We start from the raw sequence: 19,568 nt of genomic DNA, 5'->3' as shown, positions 1-19,568 counted from the left end.
TTTTTTTTTTTTGTACTTTTCTGCCTTGGTGCCTGAGCATGTTAGTGTTGTGTTTTGTTCACTGTGTGCTCTCCTGACATTCATATTTTTTTGACATTCATAATTCACAATTCATCATTCATTGGTTTCGGATTTTAGACAATCAAGACATTTGGACTCCTGATTTTTAGTGGCTGAGTTTTTGGACCATTGTTTTATTCTTGTGAATAACTGTTTTCATGCATTGAACTATCAACCATCTTAGTGCCCTGATGTTGTTCCCACAGCATTTTGCTCTTGGGTTCCACCCTGCTCCAAAATCCTCAGAGCAACATTACTATTCACAAACCATTGATTATATCTATCCATTCTGTGTCTATTCAGTTCTAACATTAAAAAAGAGTGAAACTACTTCCAAGTGAATGCATATTAGTGCAGTGTTGGACTGAGTCAGGTCCTGAGATGCATCTAATAACCTCGCAGGAGATATATTCTCTCGACTCATCTGTGTGTTCTCAATATAAACAAGCTGTTCTGCAACAACATCAGCAAAGTAATGCCTAAAGGTTCCATGGCGGCTCAATGTTCTTATTGCACCAGTGAAAGCGAAGCCTGTTCTTCTTTCCAAAAGTAGCAAATTGAAGTTGTGTCTGTTTTTGCTGTGAGCTTATTTATTTAACCTGTATACCCACGTGCATCACATAAAATATTTTGTATCTTGTTTAGTTTATCATGTTCTGCTCAGAAGAACTAGACCTTTTGTGCTCTTAAAACTGTTCCTTGTGCATATTTTAGTGTTATTCCAGTCTGTTATTCTGTTTCTTGACTTTTAGTCATTGACGTGTGGAGGATGAATATTTATAATAGCTATTCATGACAACCTCACATTCACAACAGAATGACACGTAAATCTGAGCAGACAAGCAACACATACAAAGAGCACGTTGTGTGATTCTTTTTATTTTAGATAAATTAAACAGCTTCCTGTCCCCATGCACCCTGAACATTTAGATAGAAACAACCATTACATGCACATTAGTCGATGAAACACAAAAGTTGTCTCATGGGACTTTCCCTTTTTGTACAATTACTGTAGTTTCTGTACATTCTACTGATCTATACTGTACACACAGCTCATCTCTCACAGTTCTCAATCACTTGCAAATCCAATGAAAAAGGGAAAGTAATTGTGTGGACAATAAGTGCTGCAGTAATGGCTGTAACCTGGTTGCATTTACTTTAAAATACAAGGTGCATATTGCAATATCTTCACAAAATATGTTTATTTCAAAACTAACACACACCTTTGCTGGATCTTAATTTGAACAGTAAGCGATGCTGAGATGTGACTTACATGATAGTGAACGTGTCCACAAAAACAATGGGTCAGGTAAGAAGCACTAGAGAGTGTGACTCATACTAACTCACCATACAGCTGACAAAATAATAAAGTTGGCAATAAAAAAAATGAGCAGATTGTTTAAATGCAACTCACATTCTAGGGTGCTCACATTCCATGTACACAATGACTTGTCTACAAAATCTTCAAGTTGTTCAGGGATGTTTTCATGGCCAACTTTCACACTTTTCATGGCTCAACCAAACTGTCACACCTGTCAACCAAAGCACATTTTCGCCTGTGTTGGAGCAGCCGTCGTGTATGTACTGTATGTTTGGATCACACTGTTACCACAACTTTACATTTATATAGTGAGTTACAATAATCTTAGAAGTCGGCTCTGAAGGAACATGAGGTTGGGCTGTTATACACGTGAGATTATTGGTTATCTGGATACACTGAGTTTGGTTCAGGAGTCATTAAAGGGAGCAGTGGCAATCAACATTGATGATATAACGGTGCCTGAGATGAAAAGGGAAACCGCTGAGCTACCAAAATCACCAAGCAGAAAGTGTTTTAGCCTTGACGTCCCCTTGGTGTCTGTGAGTAGTAGCAGGAGCGCAAGCAGGGAGGGATTATGTGATCAGAATGTGGATGACGACATTCATTTTCACCCAGCTGCATAGACACCACACAACACCGGCCAAACTTTTGACACCTTCTGCAACCCAAATAGACAATAAACCCACACATTTGAATGAATTTTCAGTGACCCACAATGAGCAATGAAGTAGTGATGAGCTGAGGAGTTGGTGTGTGGTGTAGTGCAAGCCAAAATGGCAAATATTTCCCTTTTGAAATATGAAAGACAGCTGAAAACATGACAAGCAAACAGTGAAGGCAAATGTGTCGAGTAAGAGGCAAAAGACAAAAAGTGATTTGGCGAATGATAATCTCATACAGCTCAGACATATGGCAAAGTGGTAGCACGTCCCAGCGACACACTGTTGGTAGCTGTGATGGTGCCACAGTAGAATTCAACTGTTGTCGAAATGAAAAAACATTGTACATGTAGACAGTGCTTTACTGTTCTTTGTTGACATCACTTGTTGAAGAGTAAAATAAGGCAAAATGCTGACATAACTGATCGAAAATAAATACATTTGTTGTGTCCAGCTTCAGAATTGATCTTGTCAACTCAAGTCTTGCGTGTCACAGCAGGTCAGATCTTCATGCCAAGCTTCGCTTTCTGTGAAAAGAACACACCATCCCACAAAATCATGTTTGCTATTCACCTTTATGCATTCCTGAGGCAGAGCTTTTATACAAGTTCCAATGGGTTTTTTTTGAGTCATCAATCATTATATCGCAGACTGCTTTCACGTTTGTCAAGGCTGGTCCTCTGTAGTATTACCACGCAAAATCACACTTTTTTGTAAGTGTGGAAACTTCAAGTGTAAGTTCTTTTGTTCCATGTTTTTACAGTGCACCACTCTCTATTGCTTGCAGAGCCTGTTCAATACACCAGTCCTCGGTCCTAAACCAGACCATTGTTCCAGCAAGTCAACTGGTTAGACAGGGTTTAACCAATGAGGTGTGAGCTAAAACAATAACAGCAACACCAGGCCGACAACTGATTGGTGAAAAAGGTGGTTGGTTAGAGCGAAAACCTGCACCCACCGCTGCCCTTTGTGCCCACTCCTGTCTTAGACCATCTCACCAATGCTCCGAGTTATTAGGCTGTTCAGCAGAAAGTTGCTTGTTCAAACCCTTCGTAACCAGCAACACCAAAGCTGTTACCGACATATCTCATCCATTCCTCTCTGACTGTCTTGTTCCTCAATATATCGGAAAGCAACATGAAGAAGAAACTGTCACGGAAACCTTGAGCCATTGTGACTGGTTTGTAATGCAGGGAAATACTCCCTTTGGGGCAGTCCATACAGCTTGGCGTCATTGTGAGAAGCCATGAGTCAACAGCACCACCCACTATAACTAGTTCTACCGCTTTCTGTGGTCCTCGATTCAGTCAAAATACTGCAATTCTACACACAATTCCGGGTCTGATGAGCTAGAGATCGTGTTTCACTGCTAAATCTTCTCCACCTCTGCTCTTCCTCACTGCACAGGCAGGCTAAAGCTCCTAAATGTTCTCTACCATCTCATGCTCTGGGTCCCCAGAGAGTTCCCACTGTTGGGGTGGCAGAGGACTGCTCCCAGTTTTACTCTGTCACAGCGTCTGTTAATGCCACCGCAACGCACACCTGCTCAAACAGACTGCCAACATGTCACGTCAAGAGAATGGAAAGGCCTTTAGTATTGGTCACCATATACAGCAGGGTGAGTCTGAACGCCACGGCACCAGTTAATTTTATTGTCTCCATTTGCATGCTCCTACTGGAATGGCAGATCATAGTTATGATTGTTGAAAAAACCAAGTCAATACTGTGTGTAAAACGTTAACTGTAGTAAAGATGAATGAAATAAATCTTACAATGCCAGAAGCGTGTTTGGGTTTCACACTGTAGGACGCCTTCTCTTTGGCCTGACGGAAGCACTCCTCTGCTGCTTTTAACCTGCAAATAAAAATTGTGTCATTCCATGTGGCTCACATAAGTGCACAAAAGTTTAACTGAATTGTACCTCTCCTTCAGAATACATTTGTTCTCCCTCTTCCACTGGTCCTTGAAGTCTGATGAAAACTCGTACCAGGAAGAGAAGAGGGTGTTTGGGGAGACCTCCTTCTCCCCTCCTTTGGCTTTTACTGAGAAGAACACTGTGAGCTCCAGGAACCTGGGAGGAACGTCATCGCATCGTGAACAGGTTTGTCATAACTGGATAAAGCAATTATATTTTGCTGTACCTCAGATCAGTGTGCAAGTAAAGTATAACACAGACACCTTGTTGATCTCAGACATGCTCCATGGTCTGCCGGCTATTGACTGGCTATTTAAACATACCATCCATTTAGTTGCCAAATCAAATTGAACAAGGCTCGAATTATGTGAAAATATGATGCGCACACTGCTGATAAAGAAAAAAAGTTCTTGGATCTAAGCAATGTGGATCTTTTTTTTAATCTATGATTCAAAACCTCCCATGGATACACACACACACAGCAAAGTGATTTGCAGGACGGACAAAGCCTGAGACAGTTGTATTTTACCAGGCCCTTTCTTGAGGATCCACAACTCAAACATGTTGTTGACATGTCAGTTTTCCATGTAAACGCAAAGTTCAGCTTCAGTGTCAGACATAGCTGCATCTCATCTCTGAAATGGGCAACTGAACCTCATGACTTGTTAAACCTCCATACCTAGCCATCTCATGGCTAAACAGATTCACACACAGCAGAAAAAATGTAAACACATTTCTGTGGCCCTTACAGTTTATGTGTGCTGCCCAGTTGAGTGTCCAGTGTCTCCAACTCAAGTTTAGCTGCGGAAGATCAAAACAACAGTTTAATTTCACATGTCAATGTTAACGCTTACTTGTGAGGTGCGGCAAACTTTTTTCAGAACTCATCTTCCCACACACTTGATAATCCGTTGTCTGATAACCAGCAACCAAGTGAAAGCAGCTTCAGCTGAAGGACAGAATCCTGACTTGAGCGATGGCAGAGTAATTGATAATAATTTGCTCAAACGTATAGCATCTCATTTTTCTGAATGCACTAATGCTGCGCATGAGACAATGGCGTGCAGCGTGCTGAGTGTGGTATCTGTGGAAACAAGGTCAGTCAGGAGACACAATATTCTGACCTTGGTACAAGAATGTGTCGTGTGAAGCAAGATTACGTGTTTCTGTCACCCAACAGTCCAAGGGACAATATCTGCACGCACAGCCCCAGTAAATGTTATCTCTCCTTTACCTTCTGAGAGAAACGCCTCCATCTTGCCTTTGAAAGGCTGCAGGTTCTCGTCGTCTGACACTTTGCAGACCTTGTCCACTTCCGATGTGCAGGCTGGAAAGAGTGAAGCCAATTTAATAGCCAAATGTACACTAGAAAATGTAAAGTAACCAAGTGGTGAATTGTTAAAAAAAAAAAAAACTCTGGGAGTTTTTCATTTACTTCCAATTTGAAGGCTCAGTTGGAGCGATTGGGAAACAACTACTGCAGTATTTATTTTTGTCCAAGTGGACACAGCTAAGAGAGAGAGGCAGCCATGTTCACTCCTCCCAACAATTCCCTCACTTATTAACTATGCTTTTGCACAAGGAAGGACATGGGTGTGTCCCTGGGAAACAGACAAGTATGTTGAAGAACAGAAAAGAGTTGCAAAACATGAGAGAAATTGTTAAGGAAAGCCAGTTTGGTCCCAATAGCAGGAGCTAGGGATTCAAAGTTAGTGTTGCTTCCTGTCTGGACAGGGTGAAATCTGGTGAGAAGAAATGAGTGGAGTTGCAGCATGATGACTATTTTCTTTCACTCCCTTTGGTATTTTGTGCAATAAGGTAGCAAACTAGGAGGTGATGGCGAGTGTGTGTTACCTCTGAGGTCCTTCCTGAGTCTGCACAAGTCTTTTTGAAAATCCTCAAATTTCATCTGGGAAGCTTGGAACAGCTCATGAGGTTCAGGAAGAGGATAGATGCACGTCTCCCTGCCAGCATCCTTGGGATGGGAGGACCACAGTTCACAACAGAACTGTCACTGTCAACTGGGGAATCTCACCTCATCAAAGTGTCGGAGGTAGTAGGCGACAATGTAAGAAAGAAGACTCTTCGTACTGTCCTGCAAGTGAAAGAGAAGATGACGTCACTATTTATCTTCATCTACTGCATGCCATGGACCTTCTGCTCCTTATATACAGAGGGGAAGACATTTCATCGGGGAGTGACAGACGTTCCATTGGCTGCTCCCCTCACTCATGGTCGAGGTATCGTAACGTCTTTCCACAATGGAATGCAGATGAAGGCATCGAGCAGCTTGGCTGTGCTCCAAATGCCCCTTGGAATGACCTCAACTGTCTCCTTCTCATGCAGCAGACCAAGTTGTGATGTTTCTATGTCATATGAAAAGCCGGCGCCATACTTTTGCATTCAATACATCAAACCGGCCATGATGGAACTGTCCAAGTTCCCAAGTTGACCTCTATCATAATTCCATTTGGTGACACGAGTCCTTGTACTCACGCTGCTCTTGACGTCCTTCAGTTTGGGCAGGATGTCCAGCGTGAAGCCATCTGCCTGTCCTCGAGTTCGATTGCCACCATTCATGAAGTTGCCAAACGCCAGGACCAAACCAAGAACCCGCTTCACTTTTTCACATTCCTGTAGCATCTGAACAAAAATATTTCAACCACCGTTAGCACTGCAGGTTTCTTCCTCGTATTGACCTTAAAAACTGTTATGAGAACTGATAATGAAAAGTACTGAGAATAATAGATTGTAATAGACTGCTGTAGGACTCACATACTGCTGATGACCCATTTTGACAGTACAAAACTGTCCTGGAGGTTCATCAGGTGCAGACTTCTCTCATTACATTCACAGTGGGAAGTGTGCCAGTGTGGTCTTTGTGATTCTGGATGCTTGAGATATTGCTCGGTCAGAATGGGATACAGGGATGCAATTGCCTCTGTGGGATCCTAAGCCAATATGTTGTGCTACTCCCAGAGTTAGAACCTGTACCTGACACAGTTTCACTTTCCCAATCCTGGCCGCCATAGCAACCACACCTGACCTCCAAGCGATCGACCCCCCACCGTCTCCGCTATCCTCTCACCAGAACCAGTATGACCTCACTCATGAAAACATGTTTTGCTACTATCTTGCTTCATGTTGAGCGTTCCACGTGCTTCTTGGCAGGACGTTACCTGAGTGTTTTTTTTTGCCTCACCTTGCACACCTTCTGAAGCGTGTCCAGTTTCCTCATAATCGAAGACATACACTCAGTAAAGCTGGACTGGAACAGGATGCAAAAGACTCGGCCTGAGAAGTTGGGAATCAGAGAAAGCTGGTAGAGAAACCTGTAATAGATTAGAGACAGCCGGGTCAGGATCTGTCTTGCTGTTCTGACTCACGTCGGAGAAGCTGTTGTGAGAGATCAGCTCAAAACCATCTTACTGCTCAGGCTTATCCAGAGGTTTAGCATTTTCCTTGTCTTTTGTGGACTTGAAATGCTTCTCAATCTTGTCCAGCTCCTCCTGCTGTGCTCTCTGTTGGTCAGGACAAATGAGTGAACATGACTGCTGACTTTAGCAAGGTTCATATATATATACATATATATGTGCAATTAAAATCGTGAATTGTTAAGTTGTTTAAGTGGCTCACGTTTTCATAGAGAGCCTGAAGAGTCTCCAGGTCCACTACTGCGTTGTCCATGTTTAAAACGGCTTAGAGAGGAGAGAAGACACTTAATGCAAGACCTACAAGAGTTAAATCTAAAAATTGGGTTATACACAATGTGCCCTTTAATGAGTCACGCACCGAAATGATGACACCTTATTGGTGCTTGACTGCCCAGTCTGACCGAGACAAGAGTGAATAAATATGACTGAGAGGAGACCGAGACCCTAGAGACTGCTCTCAAGTACTACAACACTACGTAGAGTTTATAAACACACATTTCACTAAAATCCATTTGGGCATTTGCTGTAGTTATCCTTGAAGTAAATATGAAAAAATATAATTTTCATAATTCTGTTATTGATTTAATTGAAGCATGAATACTACTTTATGTGACTGCAGTTTATTGATTGTTAAAATTATTTTACTATCCATTTATTTTGTGTATGTTGTGACCGGTTTTGCTGTTTTGGGCAAAACATTTTTCAAATTTTCAAATTTCATTTTGGGGTTTTGCTGCATGTACTGGAACAGGGAGATTTGTTTATGTTTCGGCAAGACTGGATTAGACTAGATAGAAACTCACCTTGCTGGATGTCTTTCATGTCAAGGTGCAAGGAGGACATGAGGATTCCAACAGCTTGAGAGCGCTTGTTGTTTAACAGTTTAGCAACCTATCAGAGAAGACAAAAGACAGCTTCTGGACTCAAACAATATTGACATGAGATGCAGAGATATCGATGTATCGATAACTGATTATAAATAACAAAACATCTCTGATAAATGTTTCCCAAGAGAGAAGTTGATGTGTGACTTATCTGTGTTATTTCGATCAATCATTATATTTGCTGTGATTGATTAATAATACAAATGAATATGTTTATTTGCTGTGTTATTGACAAGATTGAGAAGAAAAATAAAATGTGTCCAAGATGTGAATCAAAGCATCTGAGTTTGAATCCCAGCGGTGTAGCCAGTGTCAGGCCTGCGGGGAGCTCCCAGCCACCACATGCTGATGCACTGAAAGCTTCCTTGAATAAAATCTGCTGGTAAAGGACATGAAATAGAAGACCCTAAACATCTACTAGTGAATTAAACGCATGTATGTCACACACTGTGATGAGCACACTGTAAAACACACTGTGATGAATGAGGTTAGTACAGGATGATGAGAGTTTAGCTAGTGGCCCAGCCTGACTATCTCAGTGGTTCACTTTTAAATCCCTCAGATAAGATGAGATGCAAAACTAAACAGATGTGTTGAGTCGTAAAAAAAAACCTGTAGTGTCACTTTGAACGACAAAAACCAGGGCTCCAATGGTTTCATTGCATGGTTGTTAAACTACACCGACCTGTTTGGCCTTAGACTTGGTGATGGTGTCGGAGAGCGGCTGCTTCTTCTCCTTCACGGCAGACTTGGAGAACAACTCTACAAACTCCTCAAAGTCCACGTCTGGCTCCTCTATGGTTTCCCACACCAATGAAGAAGGAGCCTCTCTGAAACACACAAAACAGTTCAACCACCATATAAAATATTACTGTAAGTTTATGACTATGGATAAAATTACACCTAAAATGAATGCAATGTTTTGTCGGGTTCGAAGCCGGTGAGAAAGGTTTGAGGGTGGCTGATGAAGGAACAAGAGTTTGGCTGTATAAAAGGTGTCAATGTGGGGCTGATTTGATACGGTCGGTCATGTAAAAGGTCATACACGACCACATGGCCTTCGTCGTTCTTGTTGAGATGTAACATGTATTAACATTCACTTTCATCTACGACCACAGCCCGAATGACTGGCACAATTTCAGCACTCTGATCTGAACATTAACTAACATGGAAATATGTGTCGGACGTGTTTCGTTTTTAACTTCATCCGGGTCTAAGTGTATCAGAATACATTTTAGGTTATTGCTATCACAGTACTCTTCTTGTGGGTGTTTTAGTAGGGGACAACAGATGGTACCACATGTGTTAGCAAGATGAAATTTCACCTTAACTAATGGCGTGAAGTGTGTGAGAACATGAACCATGTTCATCCATTTCTGAGTAATTTAGTTTTAAAAAACGTTCCCACTACGTGATCTGTTTGATTGACATCAGGCCGCTTGACAGCGTTCATCTGACCCAGAAATAATCATGGGATTGATGACAGACCACTTGCTGTAAACAGTTCCTCTGACAGACTTCGCAGAGCTAAATATTGTCTAGAAAGATGAAGAAGTGTGATTTATCTGCATTTGCTGCAACAGCACGTCTGTCTCTCAGCATCTCATACATCTGCGGTCATGCTGCCTGCAAACACTCTGAGGACCATTTGACAGACAGAAGGAGCTGCATCACAGGACTCATTGAGAACCACTCATACTCAGTCAAGGAGCTTTTTCAAAGACTCGTCCTGGATCTGGACTTTGACGTAAGAAGCTATGAATCTGAATGAATGCAGGGGGAAGGGAACAACTTGACTCTTGACTTGACTTGACTCATATATATCTATGGTTGGCCTTCACTGCCTGTTGACACCATGAGCCACAGAGTTGTGTAAGCTATGTTCAACGGCAGTATAGCTACAAAAATGGACGTTTAGTTTGGCCACATCTTGGGCTGTGTTTGAAATGAAACCTTCAGTTTAGAGTGAGATGGTGAGTAATGTTTTCATTCATTATGACCGATTAATTCATGTGATGAGCTCCAAATATGAACTAAAAGTGTGAACAGTGGCCACAAAATGTGGCTTGCCAGGAAACATGATAAATAACGTTCTTACTTTTTCGTGTTCAACTGGATTCTGGTCCAGTAGAGCGGCTTCATGGGTCTGGGGGGCTCCACCACTGCCTTCCTCGGTGGTCTCTCCTGGGTCAGACTCAGCGAGTACAGGCCAAGAGGCAGAGGTGGAGGAAGCGAGCCCAGAGCTCCTGGAAGAGCTGGGGGAATACACATAGGCGGTGCAGGAGGAGCTCCTGCTCCTGGTAATGGAGGAGGAGGAGGAGCTACACCTCCTGGAGGAGGAGGAGGTGGTGGTGGTGGAGGAGGAGGAGCAACACCACCTGGGAGAGGAGGAGGAGGGGGTGGTGGAGGTGCTAGACCACCAGGGAGGGGTGGGGGTGGAGGTGGCGGTGGCGGCGGAGGTGGAGGAGCAACACCACCTGGAAGAGGAGGAGGGGGAGGAGGAGGCGGAGGAGGTGGTGGTGGAGCAATACCAGCAGGAACAGGAGGCGCAGGAGGAGGAGGTGGCGGTGCAGCTGGAACTGAACCTCCTGGTAATGATGGAGGAGGTCCAGGTGTGAGTGAAGCGAGTGGCTGCTGCTGGCATTTGCAGTGAAACCCCTCCAGAGTGGACAGAGGCGGCGGCAGCGCTGCACCCGCGACAACCGCTTCACTACAAGGCACTTTGAATTTAAAGCTCTCGTCCAAAGGCGATGTCTGCACGGACTTGGCCTGGAGACAGCCCAGGGACAGAGTCGCCTCCGTCTGCAGATGAGCGTCGCACAGCAGAAGACCCTCGTCAGGTCCCACCTCCTTGTCTGCGCTGCTGGTGCTGTCCTTCTCCAGCAGAGGGGGCTGTCGCTCCAGCTCTGCGATCTTAGTCCTGAGGTCTTCGATGGTCTGCTCCAGCTGCTGGATGACGTTGACGTGCTTCTCCTTCAGTTTGGCTGTCGTCACTAAACACTCCTCCTGCAAGACAAGTCACAACCTTAACCATACGACCCGTTTTTCTCATGAATATTCGTTTTTTTCGCGCATAGTACACGTGTAAGTCGTATGAAAGAATATTGAGTATTTTGGCCAACAAAATAGTCAGTTATAATAACAAAGTTATTGATTACTATTATCAAAAGAGAATGATTGGAGTTCAGCTATTTTGAGGGTGGAAAAATTGGACGTCTTTTATTGTCAGTCTGCTGTTGCTGTAGCTGTGTCTGTGCAGTCGATAACCTCTGTTAAATGTTAAATATCGACGCCATGGGCGATCTATATTATATATTATCTATATTATTAGATATAACGGTTGTTTAATGTGCAGCAAATCCAATCATGTAATTGATTTATTTTAGGTTTTCGGAGAGTTGCTAGATGTTTCATTCTAGTTGGTGGATGAGAGGCTGAAAAAACAGAACATTGGCTGCCTCTCGGAAATGATCACCATCCTGCACCTTAGCACATTTCAATCTGCGTTTATCTGATTTGGAGGTGGCTCGAGATTCATATCGCCGAGACACTCAATGAAAAGAAGCACCTGACATTCTTGGCTCTCTTGTTGCTCCTTCAAACCTGCGAAGATAAGCAGAGCGGACGTAAGTAAGGCACATCAAATGACACATTCTCACCTTCAGCACGACGAATCATTGGTAGCTGTGGCCCATATTCTGCGGCGCTCTTTTGTGAAAGTGTAACGTAGAGGAAAACAACAACAGCGTGCCGCCATCAGCTGGGGATGTAGGGTCACATGGCCATCAGTAATGATGGAAATATCATCTTAGTGTGGAACAGTTCCACCGCAATAACCACAGACTTGCAGGTGAGTCATGAAAAATCGATATTTGCACTTGTTCATACAGTTATGAGGAGTTCTTCACACTTGACTTAAATCACTGACTCACTGCCAGCTGCGTCCTCACTGAGCCCTCGGGCCACGTCATACATTACCAATGACAGAAGTACCAGTTTCAGACTGCAGTCAGTCACAACACAAAGATAACAAACTCATCATCATCTGTTTAATCAGTCACGACTACTACGGCCATGTGATATAATACTAGAACATTATAAATTACTAGCTGATACATCACCAAACGGCTGTCAGGATTCACAACAGTGTTGACTGTTGGAAGAGATCTGTTCTTGGAAACGCCATAGACCATAAGTCTTTCATTCCACTCATGTGTTTGTTGAAACCTCACTGAAGAGTTTTGATGGCAATTTTTACCATCTGACTAGAAAACTGTGCAGTTTGCAGGAATCATTTTAAAGAAGACCAGATTTTATGAGGTGTTCTACAGTCCGACTAGACACACTAAATTAAATTAATTAGTTTGAGGTTCAAACATATGAAGATCACACCAAGAGTTGTATCCTGTCCAAATATCCATATTTATATTTTTGGAACTGCACACCCATGACTCCAGAGTATATGAAATTCTCTGTTTAATTCAATCCTATTCATGGTTTGTAATACACGGCAAAGTAAAAAGGTCACATTTTGTTATCCCAAAATAAGTTCCAGTCTTTTAACAGGTCGTGGTCATTGACCAGAATAGGCAAGTCCTTTGAGGAGACCAAGTGTAGAGGCCAACCTGAGTGGCAGGATGATTTCACAAACAGGTCGTGGCAAACGTTGGTTCCCCTGTGAGATTAAACGACTCCGACAGTTTGCAAGCGTTTGCAGCCCAGTCTGCCTTAGTCAACAGAAAATGCTCCCCATTTCTTCAGTACTCAGAGAGTGTCACTCACCTTGATTGTCCTCTATATCAGAGCAGCAGTGGGAAGAGAGGAAACTCCAGTTTACTACAGTTCACAGGATGATTTAGATTCAAATGTTTTTAGATTCCATAGATTCAGTGAAATCCCTCGAAATAAACCTGACAGACAGTGAACCAGTGGCGTTTCAAGGATTAAAACAGTGGGATGTCAATAGACAGGGTCGTGATGGCCAATTCAAATCAAACATCCAACATGTCAGTGTATGAAATATGAGATCATATTGCTTGAATCGTCCAAAGCTTGCGCTGCAAATAATTTACCTTTTGATCTACGCAAAATAGAACATGGCACGAGCTAAGTTTTGATTTAAATCTATGTTCAAGTAACAGCATGACAGTCACCCACCAGCGTCAGTGGCTCTGTGTCCAGTCCTGTTGTCTCCTCCTGGCTTGATAAGAGGCCAGGCGTCCTTGAGTTGACCCGGAAGTTTTCCCTCCAGACTGTCCAGCGAGAGAGGCGGCTGGTTGACCGTGGCCCACGTGTATAACTGGTCGTGCTGAGGAGACACAATCCAGATCACAATATTTGTCATAATTGAAAGGTTTTTACTTGTTGGCCTTCAACAGGCCAGTGTTGCCACATCACTGCTCTTCTCTTTATTGTTATATAATGTTCTGAACCAGACGTGTATGGAAAGTGACAGCAGTTGAGAGAGCAAAATAGCACAGGAGGACAGACAGTTCTGCATTTTGGCCTCATCACCTAACTATAAAGGACTTGTCTTTATTGCCAGTGATAAACTGAGGGTATGAAGTCTAACAATTGCTGAATGAAATGGACAAAATTCTGCTATACCAAATTTTTGTTCAGCTCTGACATGTTGCGTATGACTTTGTTTTCCATCTATTGTTACAATGCATTTCAGTCATAACAAATCAAACCCTCTTATTAGATATTTAGCAGCTTTCATCACCACAGGAGGATGAATAAAAAATTGTGTTGTGCTGAACTAGTACAGACCCACAAGTTTCTTTTATTAAAGTACACCATGAATCTCAAGGTCATTTAGAGGGCAATTGTATTGTCAGCTAACTCCCTCCCCGTCCGCACTTTCTCATTACTTGTCATGGAAAGATCCTCCTACCCATTTTAAGAAACATAACATAGAAACATAGAAAGCACACACTGATGACATGCATGAGCACGGCTTCAGACACTACTGGTCTGCAGTAATTGCCCATACACTTACATCAAACCTGGTTGCAGCTGTAGATGAGGTGATCTGAGCTGTGCTGCCTCCAAGCTGCTCCTTGAAGCAGTCTGTGAATGGCAGCAGGAGTCCCATGGCCAAGATCCTGGAGCAAAGTCTCTCGGCCTCCTCTGACTCCTCCGGCTGCTGCTGCTGGAAGAGCTTCTCAAGGAGAGTCCGGCCTGCAGACCAGAGGTATTGAATTAATCTGCCTCACCTCTGTGGAGCTCATATGTCCATTAGCTTCACCCAGAGGTGCTACTCGATTTATTCAGCTAATCTCTCTCACACACACAGACACACACGCACGCACCCACTGACATTCATCTGGAGATGAACCTGTAGACAGCAGAAGAAGTGGCATTTACACCAGGTTCAGAAAGCAGTATGTTTGACAGTCTAAACTTTCAACCACCAAAACTGTGTCTGTTAGTACCCACAGATCACTCAGCTGTGCTGGTCACGGCACGCCGACATGCCAACATCTTATAACATGCTCCCTGGCCTAGATGTTGACAGAGAGTCTGAACACAAAACCTTCACACAGAAGTGTGGGCCACTAGGTTGATGCTCAACACTGCATCTATTACAGGTACTGACTAACACAGTTAGTCTGTAAAGGCTGACCAGGTTTCAACTTTCTCAACTGCCCCCTACATATTGAACCCCACTTGCCTTCAATGGGACCCTCAAACTGCACAAAAAGCACTTGCGTTTCAGACATTGTGATGGCACCGCTCAGAACGCACTGAACCAGTTTAACTTTAGTGCTTTGTTGGTTGTACTTCAGAGGCAGAGAAGCCTTTGTGCATATTTGGTAGTTGGGCATTGAGGAGTCACCAAATGTGGTAATTACCATATTTAGTTTGTGCTTAAAGGAGAACCACCATGTTACTTCTGTATTCTGGCACATTCCTCTCAACAAAGAGACCTGATAACCACTCCCTCCATCCTTCTGTCATGAAAGTGTGTGCTCAAATTAGAGGCGCATCAGGTTTGACAACAATTGCAAGTTGCACATTTGACCGGCTTCTTCGCTGTGAGTGTGTGGGAAGAGGAGCACCGCGCACCACGGCAGCGCTGCTTTGAATGGCGGACAAATCGGCACACCAACATACTTTAGCTGTACACTATAATTCAGGGCAACCTGCGGCTCTTTCATCCTTATCTTGTGGCTCTGCGTGGCTTCGGACAATAAGTGACTTTTCACACTCGAGACAAAATGCTGTAAAACCCAACATGTGAACACAAGTGAGTCGGGTTTTGGCCCCGTCTCGGGAAGCTCTCTGCATGAGGGTGAGCTGGTAACTACGTGTACAGCGAGACTCATGATAAACATGATAAATGTCGGGCAGCAAAGAATCTGATCGATGTCAGTGCAGACAACATTGTCCAAGAACAACTTCTCAAACTTACTGAGGTGAGCAGCCGGGAGCTGCAGGAGACTGGGATGTGTGTGGGTGTTTATTCGGCTGATAAACATCAGACAGATTAACTTAAATAAATAATCTCGGGATCTAACTTGCTGTGATGTAAAATATATATTCAGGCAGTTATTTTGCAATTATTCAATTATTATATAAATTGTATCAAATTATTCAGTTTCCCTTGTTCAGTGAAATAGTGCTCTTTTCTCCATTGTATTTTTAAATTCAGGTTAAGGCTCCGTTACACGCTCCGAAAATTGCATTTTTGTTTGCTAGATGGATAATTTAAGTTCAGCTTTTTAATTCATTTGAAAGACACCTTCAACTCGCAATTTTCATTTTTTTATATTTTGTTCATTTAATAAATCAAATTTCATTTTCTGAAACATGGACGTACTGCATGGATTTCATAAGCAACACACTATTTTACAAGAGAAGCTCTATCTCCAGACAAATGAGGTGAAACTGGATCATTTCCCACGACACACTCTGTCTCTCACGGCACACCGGTTGAAAAACGCTGGTATAGAGTATAAAGTTGGTATAGAGTTGTGGAGCCTCAGGCAAGGTCCATGGCTCTACTTGCATCTCACTGCAACTGTTATTTTTCTTCAGTCAAAGAAACCCCTTTCCTCAAAGGCTTGTTTATATTTCCACCTAAGCTTTTATGTGCCACAACTCTGTGGTGTGGTACTCAGGGAATCAGGAGGATCAATGTTCAAAGTAGATCAGAAATACATAAAAAGTACACACCGGTGAAGACGTCCTGGAATCCACAGGTGGACATCTGCCCACAGGAAGAACGTCTGGTTGCACAGATGGGTTGACTGCCTCCTCTGTAGCCCACCAGATATTCTCCAGAATCCACAGAGCTGCCTCCATCGTCATCCCTCCTGCTCAGCCTCTTCTCCACCTCCTCCGTCCAGTCGGCCGAGAGGCTCAGAGGGCGAGACAGACTCCTGGAGCGCTTCCTGCGCAGCTGATGACTGTCCGGTATCATCCTGACAGCCGAAACAAGCATATTAGTGTGGCAGCAACAGACTCTACATCTTCATTCCCCAAATCCTCCTCTTTCCTCTCTGACCGTCTGCATCTGCCCCTCCTGCCCATCACGCTTAGTTGTGGAGGAAAGTTATGTTCTCACAACAACTGGGACTTACTTAGTACATTATATTTTAGACCCGTTCCAGCATGCACACGTGGGTGTACCATGCCACTAATCTTCTTGGTGCTGACCTCTACATTCCTGAAGCTGCCATTTTGGATATTCATATTAATTTTTCCTGCTTCAAGTACATCATCCTGGTGGGTCATTGCTCACTTGGCACCTTTTCTTATCTCAGCTGCAGATGCTAAATGACCAGTAACATCCAAATCACCTGCCAGAGGTCGCTGTGTTCTCAACGCATCACAGCCTCTCTGACTGCTTTGAGCTGCGTCTATATAGTTGAAGTTGCAGTACATGGTTGAAGGCCCAGCAACTCACTGCTCAGAATACTGTTACATATATAATACAAAATCTACTTTAAATCACAGGTCAAAGATCGTATATCTCCAATTGCTTCCAGGGCACAAACACTGTTTTTCTATTGACACTGAGTCGCTAGAAGGAGATGGCTAGGAGGAGCCATGTGGAGTTTTGTGGAGCAGATATATTGTCAACCTCTCAGTTACTGCGGCTGATGACTTCTAAAAGGTTCCTCTGTTCTTCCCGGAAAGCAGTGCAAGTGAGTCATCATGTTATCATCGTCCACATGTACCTGTGGAAGGTGTGGTGGGTTCGGCGTGGCGAGAGAGGACTGTGGGAGGGGGACAGAGATGGGGAGTGTCCAGGTGAGCTGAGCTGTCTCGTGGTGGTCTTGATGTAGGAAGGGAAAATGGGTGGATACGGTTTCACCACAGAGCCTGAGGAAGAGGAGGAGTGGGTGGCTCTGAGGAGATGTTTGGCCAGACTGGGGCTCTCTTGGGGAACCAGAGGTGGAATGCAAGCACTGCTCCTCCTGCTCTGTTCCTTGGGGGCCGAAGTGTCGGCTTCAGTGTGGTTGGGTTCAGTTGCCGGATTCAGGGAATCCTCCAGGGACTCTGCGCTGGTGCCTGCATCCAAAAGACCCTCCCCATCCTCAGACATGGTGCCTGAGCTGAGTCCTGCGGGTAGGTCCAGACTCTGGTGGGTGTCTGCCAGGACAGGACTGAGGTCCTCCTGCTGGAGTTCAACACTTCCCTCACTCTCTCCAGTACTGCCATGTGTGAGAGGCGTGAAGCTGTTAGTCGTCATGGCGACTGGGCTGACTGTCGCCCCCCTGAGTGTTGCCATGGAGACGTCAGTTAGAGGGGGCTGCTGTGCCCGAGCATGGTGGTCTTTTGTGCTGTCGGCAGTAAAAAGGGGCAATTTATCGAAACCATTCCGATCTAGTTCTAGATGCCGGTCCGCGTCCTTCTCCTCTCTGCCCAGTGTCCTGTAATGATCACGCTGTCCTCTTTGATCTGTGATCTTAAGAGTCTCTTGGACTGTTAAAGTGTCTGACTCCAGGAATGACAGCGCATCAGATCCCAGCTCCAGCTCCGGGGTCAGCTCAAGCACCTCCGGAGGACTTAACTTGACCACGCCATTGCTCAGCTTTCTTACCCCCTCCCCATCTCCCCCTCTTTGAGTGGGGCCCCCCCCATGTTGCTGCTGGTGTTGGAGTTTGATAGCAAGCTGGATGTCAGCGAGTAGATCCTCGTGGTCTGCGGCTGAGTGGAAGCTGTAGATGTCAGTGTCTGACCCAGAGCTGGTCATCTTCTGTCCTCCCTCGTCAGTGGGAGACGTCGCTGCAGTGGACACTTTCCGCTCCAGCATCTGGACTTCACCTCCCACCTTCTCTGGTTTGTCTCTCTTTTCTGGAAAAGCAGCTTCTGTGTCTGAGAGTCCAAGCTCATCAGCAGACAGGTCCGGCGTTCTGGTGCTCAGCTCATCATGTAGGGAGACCAACACATCCTCCCTGGAGCCCGACACCGATGCGTCGCCTTTCCCCTTCAAGTTCCCCTTCCTCTTCCGAATAGAGAAGACGGAGGACTTGGATTCCTGTTTGTTTTTCTTCTTGCCCGCTCCGGTCCCATGCTGGCCGCCGCCTCCTCCAGCTCCTCTCCCTCCATGCTTCCCATGGACTTTCTTTCCTCCCTTCCTTGTAGTCTCCCCTCCTCCTTCTCTCCATCCTTCATCCAGAGAAGGGTAGCTTCCATTTCCAGATTTCTTCTGTTTTGCCTCCTGGTTTCCCATGTTGATGCAGTGCGTGCAGCAGCCTGCCTCCTCCTCTCAGCTCATGTCTGATCCGATTCCACCCACTGGTTTTAAATCACCGAAGGGTCCAGGATTCACACTCTTGCAGATGGTGATGTGTCTGTTGTTTTCATCTCTCGTGTCTTTTCTTCCTCCCCGTTTTCCGGTGACTAGAGCTAGCGTAGCTCTGATGCTGATGCTGAGGCAGGAAAGACTCTCCCCTCCTCCTCTGTTTCTCCACGTCAGCCCCTCCTCCTCCTCTTCCTCCTCTCCATCTGCTGAATCCAGTCACGCATGCTCAGAGCTGATCTGGCTGGGAGGAGAGCTGGTGTAGTGGAGAGCAATAACTGGGCTATTAACACAAAGCTGATGTGGAAAAGAGTGGCGGCTGGGAGGACAGAAGAGTGGCGACAACTGCACTCAGCCACTGCAGCTAATCACATGGAGACTGATGATGCAGGATTATTCTGGCACCGATTACCCACAATGCTCAGCAGGGGTTGGATGTATCTTTAGAGAGACCTCTAATGGTGGTCTTTGAGACTGCAGGATTATTCTGGCAATGCAATAAAGTCCATCTCTTGCTTTGACAGTCAAAATATGGATGA

General features: G+C 44.6%; 1 protein-coding gene across 2 annotated transcripts; it reads right to left on the bottom strand.

The window, feature by feature from the left end:
- Nucleotides 1–911: 911 nt before the first annotated feature.
- On the bottom strand, nt 912–19,378 carry fmn2b (formin 2b). 2 transcript variants are annotated; one of them, XM_053866069.1, is made up of 20 exons: nt 17,462–19,378; nt 16,455–16,702; nt 14,275–14,456; nt 13,431–13,581; nt 13,056–13,067; nt 11,842–11,876; nt 10,372–11,279; nt 8,959–9,103; nt 8,193–8,280; nt 7,592–7,653; nt 7,385–7,476; nt 7,158–7,287; nt 6,452–6,598; nt 5,991–6,050; nt 5,810–5,930; nt 5,190–5,282; nt 4,705–4,756; nt 3,962–4,111; nt 3,813–3,894; nt 912–2,567 (listed from the first exon to the last, which is right to left on the bottom strand). In XM_053866069.1, the coding sequence occupies exons 1-20, from the start codon at nt 18,958–18,960 to the stop codon at nt 2,541–2,543; spliced, it is 4,284 nt and encodes a 1,427-aa protein (XP_053722044.1). In that variant the 5' UTR covers nt 18,961–19,378; the 3' UTR covers nt 912–2,540. The 2 variants fall into 2 exon arrangements, with proteins under 2 accessions (XP_053722044.1, XP_053722045.1); XM_053866070.1 differs by lacking the exon at nt 13,056–13,067 and having other exon boundaries at nt 17,462–19,376.
- Between the last annotated feature and the right edge of the window lie 190 nt (nt 19,379–19,568).

Source organism: Synchiropus splendidus, chromosome 5 (genome assembly GCF_027744825.2).
Source record: "Synchiropus splendidus isolate RoL2022-P1 chromosome 5, RoL_Sspl_1.0, whole genome shotgun sequence".
Lineage (NCBI taxonomy): Eukaryota > Metazoa > Chordata > Actinopteri > Syngnathiformes > Callionymidae > Synchiropus > Synchiropus splendidus.
The sequence above is the reverse complement of the archived record's forward strand: the minus strand, read 5'-3'. Positions and strand labels throughout refer to the sequence as shown.